We start from the raw sequence: 12,854 nt of genomic DNA, 5'->3' as shown, positions 1-12,854 counted from the left end.
CCCCTTGCTGTTGAGTCGATTCCAACTCACAGCGACCCTATAGGACAGAGTAGAACTGCCCCATAGAGTTGTCAAGGAGTGCCTGGTAGATGTGAACTTCCGGCCTTTTGGTTAGCAGCCGTAGCACTTAACCACTACGCAAGCAGGGTTTCCAGTATATGTAGAGAAAATGATCTATCACTGATATGTTTCACTAGAGAACCCTCGCTAACAGACAGTATCTATTGAAATCTAAAATCTTTTGATCTAACAGTTTCACTTCATTGTCTTTTTAGAGAAACATTGACTTTTGACTTTTGCACGTGGAGGCACTGATAAGGATTGCCTTTGATGCATTGTATAGAATAAAAAATTGGAAACAATCTAAATGTTCATCAACTTGGAATTAATTAAATTACTACGTCCACACTGTGGTCTATTATGTAGCAAATAAAAAGAATGAGATACAGACATAGGAAGATCCCAAGACATATTCTTAAGTTAAAAAAAAAGTAAGCTACAGAGTATGTATGATATAATACCATTTGTTTAAAACAAACAGAAAGAAGCCTGCTATATACTTTTTATATAGTATGTATGCATTGTTTAAAAAAAAAACCTGGAAAGATACACAGAATATTGGTAACAGTGATTATCTCTGACAGGAGAAATGAAGTTGAGAGTGGTGATAAAGTGACCTTAAATCTTTATTTGTAGTGTTTGAAGTTTTTTTATCCTAAAAAATGAATAAAATTAATTACTTATAGAATTGAAAATAAATTTGAGAATATTTAATAGTATAGAGAAAAAGAGTAGGAAATACATGCAAATATAAAGAGCAGTTGCTTTTGGGGGCTTACAGTTCATATTTTTCTTTCTGTATTTTCTAAAACTATAATATGTATTGCTTGTGTACTCAGCATAAAATTTTAAGAGACTTTTTTTTAAAGACATTGTTAACTATAAACAGTAAAAGGACATTTTTTAGTGTGGCTTGTTAACCAAACCGAAAACCAAACCCATTTCTGTCATGTCGATTCCAACTCCTAGCGACCCTTTAGGACAGAGTAGAACTGCCCCATATAGTTTCCCAGGAGCACCTGCTGGATTTGAACTGCTGACCTTTTGGTTGGCAGCCGTAGCTCTTAACCACTACCCACCAGGGTTTCTGTGTGGCTTATTAATTACCTCAAAATGAAAATGAGTTCAAACTATTTTTATATAATAGCATAAGTGTTTAAATAAGTGTATATTTCCCCAATCCTCTGAAATGGTAGCAGTCATTTTAATGTCTCTAATTTATTTGTTAAAAATTCAGTCTTCTTTTAGTTGCAGTTCATATAGAGAAAGCTCTTTAGTAGATCCATTAGTATATTTTTGGTTTATAATTTTAGTTACTGGTTTAAAATACTAAGTTTCATTTGTGTAAAGGATTTCTGTTCCCTGAAGACTGACATTGTATCTCTGCTTCTAAACTGGAGAATGTATATTATATAAATCTTGACCGTGATTGATGTTCGGTAAATATGTTCTAATTAACAAGCTTTTTAAAATACAGATTTTAGTAAATCCTGGTGTGTGTGTCTTTGCTCAAATATCACCTTAACAGAGAGATTGCTTCCCTGCCCAACCTCTCTAAAATAGCACCACCACTAATACCGCTAACATTCTCTGTTCCCTCATTCTGCTTTATTGTCATTATTATTTGCACTTGTTGGTATTTACCATCACATACACTTGTTTGCCTGTCTTTCACCACTAGGGTGTGACTTCCTTGGCAGTAGTGATGCTGTTTGTGTTTACAGGTATCTACTAGTATCTAGCATATTGTATCTAGCACATTGTAGATGCACAGTAAATATTTTTAAATAAATTAGATGTTGAGGAATTAAATATTCTGGTTAATGCAAAGTTAGCCATATATGGAATAGCAGTTTTTAAAGAAGTAAGAAATAAAAAATATACTTTAGTAAAAAATATTATCAAAGGTCTTGTGGCACCTCATACTTACTGTGCTTTAAATGTGTAGGGAATACAATACTGTTGTAAGCAAGAAAATAATCTTTAGATAATTAAGATTAATTAGCTTTTCCTTAGCTAAATAAAGTCACAAAATCAAAAGAAACAGGAATCTTTTTCTCTTGTTTGGAGTACATTAGTTTTAAGGTTCAATTAATTGTCATTCAGTGAGTTATCCAGAGACATTTGAACATACCGTATAGGCCTAGAAATACATGTGGTATGAGTCAAGAAACACAACCAAAATTTTCTTTAAAAAGAAAGGGAATGAGTTCTTACCCCAGGGATCTGGAAATAGTACAGGCAAAGAGTAGTTGAAGGTGTGGTTAGTTATTAGCACCACCAAATGAGTAATTCATATAGAATTGAACATCAGTTAGTAAGGCGTTCTTAAAAGAATGGAGAGAAAGAAGAACTGGAGATACCAAAATAAAATGGAATTGGTATCCCACCTAAGTAACCAAGTTTGAATTCCCAGTTCATTAGAAATGTTAGCGTCTGTCCTTGTCACCTTCAGTTTCCCACAGCTGAATCCACTGGTGGCTCCCTTTTTGGCGACTCAGACCCACCTCTGTTTGAAAGCATACCTTTCAAGCATAGAAAGTTTATCAGCAGCCTCTGCCCCACTTCCTTACTGGGTTTAGTGGCCCAGCCAAGACTCCTTGATCAGATGTATTCTTCTAAGCTGGAGTGTTCTCTCCGTATTGACCTAGAGTCCCTTCCAGCACTTTCTGCCCAGGTAATCTGTTTAATGCCTTAGTACTAAAAATCCTTCCTTGAACCAATACTGGTAACTCAAGAACCTGTCACTTTGCTGAGCTTCTTTTGCCATTCTTACATGGAGCAGGATCCTACATCCCATACTCTTTATCTACAAATAATTGTCCTGCTGCATGCAGACAAATGCCTTGCCTCAATCACTGTACTGCTTTACTTCCACACTGAACCAAACTTCTTAATGTAAGGACCACTAAATACAGTACTTTTGGGGTATTTTGCCCTAGAATGCCTTTCTACCAAATGAGATTAGATAACTAGGTTCAGAATAAAAGCCCGGTTTAACACTGAAGAAGCCATGAACTGTGTGTGTGTGTGTGAACAAAATTCAAAGATCAGAAATCAAAGATCAAGCGTTTCTCATTGGAATAAAAAACTGGGATAAAATAAAAAAGTTAATAATTATATCGGTCTTTGACCTTCTTACTCAAGGATAACTTTGTTAGTAGTTAGGAATAAACTATATACATCAGAGTGTAACAACAGAGTGAAATAGCTTATAGCAGATATCTAATGTCTATCTTCTCTGCTTATACTTTGCATGTTATTGTTGTCACACTGTGTATGTGAAGACTGCTGGTATTATTTTAAAAGCCCTCGTTATTTAATATTTTATGCAGTGCCTTTGTTCAAATATATTCTCCCCTTTCTGAGAACTGACTGCCTTATGGTTGTCTTCCTGTGGTTGTTTCTCAGTGTTGCAGAACATGCTGCTTGAAGTTTGATTCATTGTAGCCTGAGAGCACTTCTTCTGGATCAATAACTTCTTTATAACTCCCTACATGATAGCTGCCTTTCACCTTTTAGTATTTTTTCTTGTTTTACTTCCAGCCCAAAATCTCTGTTGCAGTGAATATTCCTTCAGAGGAAACAGTGCATCTTAAGACTTCATATTATTATTTTTAAAGTGCGGTGAAACACATAGATGGGCTTTATGAAAATGAAAAGACAGTTACAAATGTAGCGTGAAGACAAATCTAGCCAAATATAGGACCTGGAATGGAATGGTTGTAAGAATGATTGGAAATTCTCATTATATTTTAATTTTATAGGAAATGTGACCTCTTAAGCTTATTATGCTGAATTAAAATGTTAAGCAGAAAATTGTTAATGTGTGAATAATACAGATTTAGTTTCAATGAGAAACTCAGATTAAGAAGATGAGATGAGAAGTCTGAGTCAACAAAGTAAAATGTTAATCTAGCAAAACAAGTAAGAGGGAGTTACCTGAAACTGTCAGGCCATGCTCTTGTCTTCATCTGCGCCTCACTGCTAGAGCCACTTTTATAGCTCTGATGTTTGCATGTTTTCATGGGTCCATTTAACAAATTAAAATAATTATAAGTATTACAAAGGCATAATGATTTGAAGCAGATTTTTTCACCGTAAAAACAACATGGGAATAGAGTAGTCCTTTAGAGTTATTTGGTTTATAGAAGCATCAGTTTATCAGTCTTGGTATTCTCAAATTTATATTATTATTCTTTAACTTTCCAACATAGAGGAAGAATATTGGTGCTAAAAGTAACTTTCAAGTGCCATGTAATGAATAAGAAGAACAGGTCAAGCTAAAATCTAAGTCTTTAATTTCCTACTTGAAGTTGGCATTGATTTCAGGATCACCCATGCTGTCCTGAATCCATAGAAAGGCAAAACCTGCAGTTTAATCCTTTCAAAACAAATTGTTTTAAAGATCAATATCACGTCCTAATATCTTATCCAAAATTTATTTCAGTAATGTGGTCTATGTGTGTTCCATAGTTTAGCGTACAAAAAGGGGTTGTTTTCAAATTTATATTTGTGAAATTACTTGCCCCAAGGAGTACAGGGATATTTTCATGTGAGTAAAGTATTGAATGAGTGATTTTTTTTAATAAAAGAATCTTTTCTTCTTCTCACATCTATTAATGTGGCTATAATCAAAAAGATAGACAATAACAAGTGTTGACGAAAATGTGGAGAAATCACCATCCTCGTGAATGGCTGGTGGGAATGTAAATAAAGTATCCACTTTAGAAACAATTTGGTAGTTCCTCAAAAAGGTAAACACGGAGTTACTGTATGATCTAGCAGTTGTACTTCTAGGTGTGTATCCAAGAAAAAAAAAAACATGTCCACACAGAAACTTGTACATGAATTTTATAGCAGTATTTTTCATAATAGCCAAAACATAGACACAACCCAAATGTTCATCAACTGATGAATGGATTAACAAAATGTAATAAATTTATATAATGGAATACTATTCGACCATAAAAAAGGAGTGAAGTACTTAACTGATTCATGCTACAACAATGGATGAACCTCGAAAACATTAAGCTGAGTGAACAAAGCAGACAGAAAAAGGCACATACTAAATTCCATTTATATGGAATGTCCAGAATAAGCAAATCCATAGAGATAGAAAGTAGATTATCCATTGCTAGGGCCTGGGAGAAGGGTGGAATGGGGAATGACTGCTAATGAATATAGAGTTTCTATTTGGAGTGATGAAAATGTTCTGAATTACATAGTGGTGATGTCCAACCTTATGAATATACCAAAAACTACTCAAATGTATGCTTTAGAAGGGTGAATTTTATAGTATGTGAATTTTGTCTCACTAAAAAATATTTTTATCCATGGTTGTTTTTCTATATAAACAAGCTTTTTTTTTTTTTTTAAATAAAATTTTAAATTGAAAGGGTTTTATTTTTTAATAATTAATGCCAGGACGATCCAAAAAGCTAAGCACAAAAGCTGAAATTTACCTCGAAGTCTTGCTGTATTTTGAGTAACATGTGCCAATATGCATTGTGCAGAACTTCTGCCAATCTGAGTGTGAGATGCTTTTACCAGAGATAAAAGTGCTGAGAGTGGAATAGCTTATAGCAAATACCCAGTGCCTGTCTTCTCTGCTTATTCTTTGAATGTTATTATTATTGTTGTCATAGGAGTGAAATGGCCTTTTAAAAAAACACTTAAGTTTTATCTGACCTCAGAAATAACAGCTAAGAGTGTCACATAATAGTGGAAAGACCATTGCTGTAGAATCAAACATCTGGATTTGTGTCCCATGTTGAAATTTAAGACAGCTCCTTCCTGATTAAAGAAATTATTTGACATCTCTGAGCCTCAATTTTCTCATAGTTTCTGCAAAAATGCCTAATAGGGTTGTTGTAAGGATTAAATGAGATACTATGAACAAAACAGTTTTGCATAGCAGGTATACTTTCTGCTTCGCTGCCTGCGTGTGCTCTTGTTTCTTCTCTCTAGAACATCTTCCACCTATGCCTCCTGCTGTCTTACACATCCAGACACACACCTACACAAACCAAGTGAGATCTCTTTCCTGTATGTTCCCATTGAACCTAGAGATTACCCTACTGAAGCACTTTTCATACTCTACAAGCCCTGGTGGTACAGTGGTTAAGAATTGAGGCTGCTAACCAAAATGTTGGCAGTTCGAATCCACCAGCTGCTCCTTGGAAACCCTACGGGGCAGTTTTTCTCTGTCCTGTAGGGTCGCTGTGCGTCAGAATCCACTCAACGGCAATGGGTTTTGATTTTTTTATCTTTGGTTTAGTTTTAATACTCTATTGAATTGTTATGTTTAATTGCATATCTTTGCCAGAGATGTCTTAAGTTCCTTAAGAGGAAAAACAATGCCTTGTCTATCATTGTAGGTCAATTACGAAATGTAGTGACTAACTCAATAGATCTTTGAGTAGATGAATTTTAATACCATATCTGGCACTTGCCTGGGTTCATCATAGCTCCCTGAAATGGCGTACTGTATCTGTGTTTTACTTTTTGTTAGGACATAATCAACTTGAAGTATTTTCAAATTTATAATATGTGGTGATTCATAGGTTAAATGAAAATGTTTTTATTATTAGTTATACCTGGGATGACGAAAATGTTCCTTATTTGTGCTATAATAGACTACTCGTAGTTCTGTTCTTATCTTACTGTTTCTACATTATGTTTTCTCAGAGTATCCAAATATATATGATATTTACTAATGTAAAAATTTATTTTACAAGTGTTTCACAAGTTTGCAGTTTAATGTACATATTTCATGTTCTGCATCTGACATTATTTAAACTTAGAGCAAAATATATTTGGAAACAATGTTGTAAAATTAAGACCTATGAAATATGTTGAAATAAAATTATTCTAAGCACTATAAGTGAAACTTTCTCTATTTTTTAAGTGACTTGCAAAAAAAATAATAGACAATATTATTTTTGAATGGATGAAAGGAAATAAGGGAGCAATGAAGGAAGTTAATTGGTATGGTATGTGCTCTGGACTTACAGAAGTCCATACACTTGCTTATCTAAATTATTTATAAAAGCTTTACTAAATAGATATAAATTACTAACTTTGTAAATATGGAAGGGGGGATGGGAGAAGTAGAAGTAACGTTATGTTTATATAAATTGTTGAGACTTGTTTCTTTGGAGAGGTTTTCTAACCGTTTTACTTCGTCCAGATACAGAGAACTACAACTTAGTGAGGAAAGCAAAGTGACAGAATTTCTCCATCAAAGTAAATTAAAGTCTTTTGAATGTGAGCGTGTTCAACTTCTACAAGAAGAAACTGCAAGAAATCTCACCCAGTGTCAGTTGGAATGTGAAAAATACCAGAAAAAATTGGAGGTACATGTAAAAGCTTTTCTTTTGACATTAGCATAGCCTGTAAGCTCCTTAAGTACAAGACTATGTTATTTTGAGCTTTATTTCCCCTGTAGGACTTAACACTGTCCTGCACACACACAAAAAAGAACTACGGATTTCAGAAAAATGCATACCAAAAAACACTGGAATTATTAAAAAAATGGAAAAAGTTCAGTCACAATACAAACCAAAAAAAACAAACCCTTTGCTTTGAGTTGATTCCGATTCATAGCGACCCAATAGAAGAGTAGAACTGCCCCAAAGGGTTTCCAAGGAGCAGCTGGTGGATTCGAACTGCCGACCTTTTGGTTAGCAGCCAAGCTCTTAACCACGGTACCACCAGGGCTTCCACTGTCACAGTAGCAACCCAAAATATACTAGTACCTGGAATATTTTTAATAAGAATAGTGCAAAGCTTATATCAAGAAATTTACTGAAGTATATAAAGAAAGGAACTCCATCTTTCTGGACGGGAATATTCAGTCTTACACATTTTCAATTATCATCAGTTTTTTTAGTATTATGTGTTCACTTTAATCAAATGCAAGCATGCTGGTTGTACGTAACCCAACAAAGTATAATTCTATAGTACAACTGAAAGGAAAAGTATATAATAATAGTCAATATTTTAAAAAAAGAATTTTTTTAATTGAGAGGAAATATATATATCCCATTTTTAAATGTATTCTGAGTCAAGAATATTTAAAACACAAAGTAAAAGAACATTAGTACAAAATACAAAGCCCAGAAAACAGATTCACATATATTTTAAGAATTTACTCATGGTAAAGATCATATTTCAAATTAGTGGGAAATAATGGCTAGGACAATAAATGGTGCTGTGATCATCTCATCAATATTTAGAAAAAATATTTGGGTCCATACTTCACACCATATAACAAAGTAAAATTCAGATGAATTACTAAGCTGAATTTTAAAAATGAGACCATGAAACTCCTAGAAGTAAATACAGATGAAATTTTATAGTTCGTTAGTTTGGAGATGGCCTTTCTGTTGGTTAAAGCAAGGAAAGAAATCATATGGAAAATTTTTTAAAAGGAACACTTTCCATGTGTTTAAAAAGCCTGAATAACACTAGAATGAAAACTACAAAATAATATTTGTGTATGTATAGCAAAGGGTCTGTGTCCTTAATTTTAAAAAATCTTTTATCAAGAAAACATTCCTTCCTCTTCTGGATAAATAAGTGGAAAGAAATAGTAGACCATTTCCAAAAGAAATGCAGATTGCTAATAATGGGTGAAAATACCTATTTTTACTAATAATTAAAGAAATGTAAAATTTTTTTTACCTTCACATAGGTCTTTTTGTTTGTTTTTAACCTGCTGGCAGGAGTACCCCTAAACGGGAAACTGCATGCAGTTAAAAAATGGAACAGCTGTTGTGGTGGACAATATGGGAATCAGTATTAAAAGCCATAAAAAATTGATCCACTGCTTTTTTTAAGTGAATTTTATGTAAAGAAATAATAGATGATGCTGATAAAGGTTTATATTAATGATGTACATCACAGCATTATGTATTATAGTAAAATATTGGAAGTAACTCAGAAGTCCAATAGAAGATAATTAAACAGTTCTCAGTATGTTATAAAGTATGCAATTTGCTACATTCATGCAATCATGTTCCAGAATATTTTAGATTTGGGAGAAATGCTCATTAAAATCATTAAATGAAGGATACAAGAATGTCTTTAGCATGATCTTGACTATGGGTTATGTGTTCAATAAAACCATAAATATACACAGTAAGAAAGATTTGAAAGAAATAGATGAAAATATCGAAATTTATTTCTGCATAGTACAGTTATGGGTGGTTTTTATTTTGTTCATTCTCCTCACTAGTCTAAAAGTTCCACAGTGCCATAAAATGGGCCTTTTTGAAATGATTGCCATATTCCAGGACCTAGCCAGAATCTGACGTATAGGTAATTGAATTGATGGTTTTCGGTAATTTCTAACCAGGCATCTGATACGCAATGAGCACTGTACTCGGCCTGATTAGGCACACAATTTTGAACAAGAAACAGTTGCTGTCTTCAAGAAGCTAACAGTTCAGGGCTTTGAATAGAGCTTTCTGCAATGATGGGAATGCTGTAATATGTATACTGACTGTCCAGTTTAGTAGCCACTAGCCACATGTAGATATTTAGCACTTCAAGTAATTGACCTATTTCATGCCTTCATTTTTCAACTCAAGTGTTCTTATGTTGGTTTTTCCTAAAAGAACAGTAAAGGTTCTCCATAAATCCAATAACCAAGTTCTTCCTTGGCTTTTCAGAAACAGTAATAAATTTAGCCATAGCAGCCACTCATACAAACGTATAATAAAAGGGAGTTCCTCATCATGGGACACTAGATGTGTGGGGAGATACCCCAAATTAAAAGTTTCCTCCAAGTTATGGAGAATTTTAAATTGTGTTTTTCAATTTAATACCTCTCTTAAAATCTCTTCTTAAAATATTTCATGAGATCCCTTCTTTAGCACCCTGATTATCTTTTTACATCTGTTTCTGCAGGTTTTCTTTCTGTGGTGTTTTTGTTAAGGGGAGTGGGGTATAGATGAAAAGTATCCGTTATGTTATGGAATAGTCATTTAACACTCTCCTTACTCATCCTCTCATTTGGCAGGGAACTCAAAAGTATCATCAGGCACATAATTGCTACTGAGTTACTTCGCATATACTGAGCTCCATGAAAGCCCAGATTGTTTCACTGAGCAGTGATTTTGTTGGAATGAATTAATACTTTTCTAGAAGACACCTTCTCAGTCTGCATGAATAAAGCAGAAATAATGCTAAAACATGAATTTGTGATTTTTACTTTGTTCATTTTGGCTTTTCTGACCTGATGAAGGACACTAGAAATCATCCTATAAGTGTTATTCCCATGCTTTTCTTTATTTATGCTCTGAAGGAATTTATTTAAGGGAAGAGAGGGGATAATGTTTTATTTACTGTTGGGGTTCTTTTGATGGAATTAATTGAAGGATATAGAGTGAATTAAGAACTATAAACAGGTCTTTATCTTTTCGGCATCACAGAAAGCATACAATCACATACCTTTGTTAAGGTGACATTTGTATCATTAGAGAAAATAAGTTGTCTTCAAAATTGTTTAATTGTAGAGAACTCAGGATAATTAGTGAGCTCTATTTTTATGAGCTATTTAATACAAAAGCTTTCATAATTGTTTTTCTTATAGTAGTAGTACTGTTTTTCAATACTTACTATATTCCAGGCACCCTGCTAAGTGCTATGAATTTATCATCTCACTTAATCCTTCCAACGATGTTTTGAGGTAGGCCTAGGAAGAGTAAGTAATTGCCTGAGATCACAGCTTCTAAGTGTGAAGCCAGGATTGAAGACAAAATCTTTCTGGCTCTGAAGTAATATTCCGTTGTTTCTCAGGAAGTAGTGCATTACTTATGCTGTATTAGGAGGCAGGTGTAGCACCGCTCCATAATTTGGTCTGTACTAGTACTTGAACATTTTTGATAATTAGAATTTACCCTAGACATTAAAACATTCCTTTGTTATTAGAAGTGTCTCTCTTTTTAGTCAATTCATTATTGTCATCTTAGTGATTCCTTTAATAAGATATTATTAAGAATGTAGGATTTTTTTTTTTTTTGCATATGCAAAATGCCACAATTTCCATGCTTCTTTACATCTCCTTTTTTTTTTTTTTTTAAGAAAAATTTTCACCCTCTCTCTACAAAGACATTTTTCATACTGACCAAGGGCCCTTCATAGTTATCTTTTGATTTGTTGGTTTGAATTTGTGGCTGGCCAGGATATCAAAAATTTTAAAACCATGGTAGAAACCAAACCAAACCCCTTGCCATCGAGTCAATTCCGACTCACGACGACCCTATAGGACAGAGTAGAGCTGCCCCATAGGGTTTCCAAGGCAGTAAATGTTTACAGAAGCAGACTGCCACATCTTTCTCCCACCGAGTGGCTGGTGGGTTCAAACCACCAACCTTGTGGTTAGCAGCCAAGCACTTTAACCAGTGTACCACCAGGGCTTGTTATAGGTTAAATAAGCAGTGATAGAAAACTGAGGGACTCATTATGAGTATATAGTTCTCACACACAGCGTTGTTGCATTTAGACTGCTTGTAAACCTTTCTCAGCTAAGATTGCCAAATAAATAACCTCTGGATAAGTTTAGCATTATTGCATCTTTTTAATTCCAACAAGCCAGTGCTAATCACACATAGCAAGAATTGTGAGGATGGTGCAGGAATGGGCAGTATTTCGTTCTTTTGTACATAGGGTTGCTGTGAGTAGGACTTGATAGCACCTGCAACAGCAGTGACAATGCTAATCTTACTCTTAGAACTATTTTTAAGTTATAAATTTATTTTTTATTAAGCTTACATAAGGTGCTTCATAATTTCTAGTTAGAAACAACTGCATTATTTACATTAGAAATAAATGTATTTTACTTCCTCATTAGTCATCTCAATTAAGCTACTTTCTCTTAATCTTTAATTTATTAAAAAGGAGAAAAAGGCCTAAAATACTTCTTTGGTGTCATGTTTTTGTCTTAACCGCTAACTTATTTAATTCTGCTTTCTTAAATTTTTTTCTTCCACTATTAGGTTTTAACTAAAGAATTTTATAGTCTCCAAGCCTCTTCTGAAAAACGCATTACTGAACTTCAAGCACAGAACTCTGAGCATCAGGCAAGGCTAGATATTTATGAGAAACTGGAAAAAGAGCTTGATGAGATAATAATGCAAACTGCAGAAAGTAAGTCTCTCACAAATGTGTGCTTTTCTTTACTGGCACTTCAAATCTGATATTATTGCTAAAACTGCTTTTATAGATTTCAGTAAAATATAATTGATAATCACTTTCTAAAGAGTATTTTTATTTAAAAATTTAATCTTAATTCCAGCAATTGGGAGCAAAGAAAAAGTAGGCCATATAGGATAGATTTTATCTTTTTTACCTAATTTACTCATTCAACAATTACTGTTTACATGGCCCATGGAGTCATGCAAATAGTCCTAGCCTTGTGGGTATTACTAGTCTAGTCTACCGGGAGAGGTGCTATAAACGAGAGACAGACAGTACTCTCTGGAAATACAGACAAGAACATGCATTAATTCTACCTTGCAGGTAGGGAATATCTAAGAGGGGAGATGACACTTAAACTGAGTCCTGCAGAATGAATAGAAATTCACTGAATATACTGTGTTGGGTGTAAAAGTGCATTATAGATAGTGGGACATATGCAAAAGTTACAGAAATAAGAAAAAATATGAAACTTACAAAATAATAACATCTGATGGGAAGTGGCAGAATATGAAAAGGTAGAAAGATGCACAAGAGCCTATTCTTAAAAAGGAATTTTCCGTACTAAGGACTTTTACTTTATGTGTCTT

The 12,854-nt window shown here is 33.9% G+C and overlaps 1 protein-coding gene across 7 annotated transcripts in view; it reads left to right on the top strand.

The window, feature by feature from the left end:
- The window catches only part of PIBF1 (progesterone immunomodulatory binding factor 1), a 231,565-nt gene that overhangs the window by 96,534 nt on the left and 122,177 nt on the right, over positions 1 to 12,854 (top strand). For all 7 annotated transcript variants that reach the window (XR_002785568.2, XM_010589414.3, XM_010589415.3 and 4 more), the window contains exons 11-12: positions 7,253 to 7,418; positions 12,066 to 12,216. Coding sequence is in view for 6 of the 7 variants with exons in the window: in XM_010589414.3 (XP_010587716.2) it covers positions 7,253 to 7,418; positions 12,066 to 12,216 (317 nt within the window). In the remaining variant the exon portion in view is untranslated. The remainder of the gene's footprint in view (positions 1 to 7,252; positions 7,419 to 12,065; positions 12,217 to 12,854) is intronic.

Source organism: Loxodonta africana, chromosome 17 (genome assembly GCF_030014295.1).
Source record: "Loxodonta africana isolate mLoxAfr1 chromosome 17, mLoxAfr1.hap2, whole genome shotgun sequence".
Taxonomy (NCBI): Eukaryota; Metazoa; Chordata; class Mammalia; order Proboscidea; family Elephantidae; genus Loxodonta; species Loxodonta africana.
Note: the sequence above shows the minus strand (reverse complement) of the source record. Positions and strands in the feature narration are given on the sequence as shown.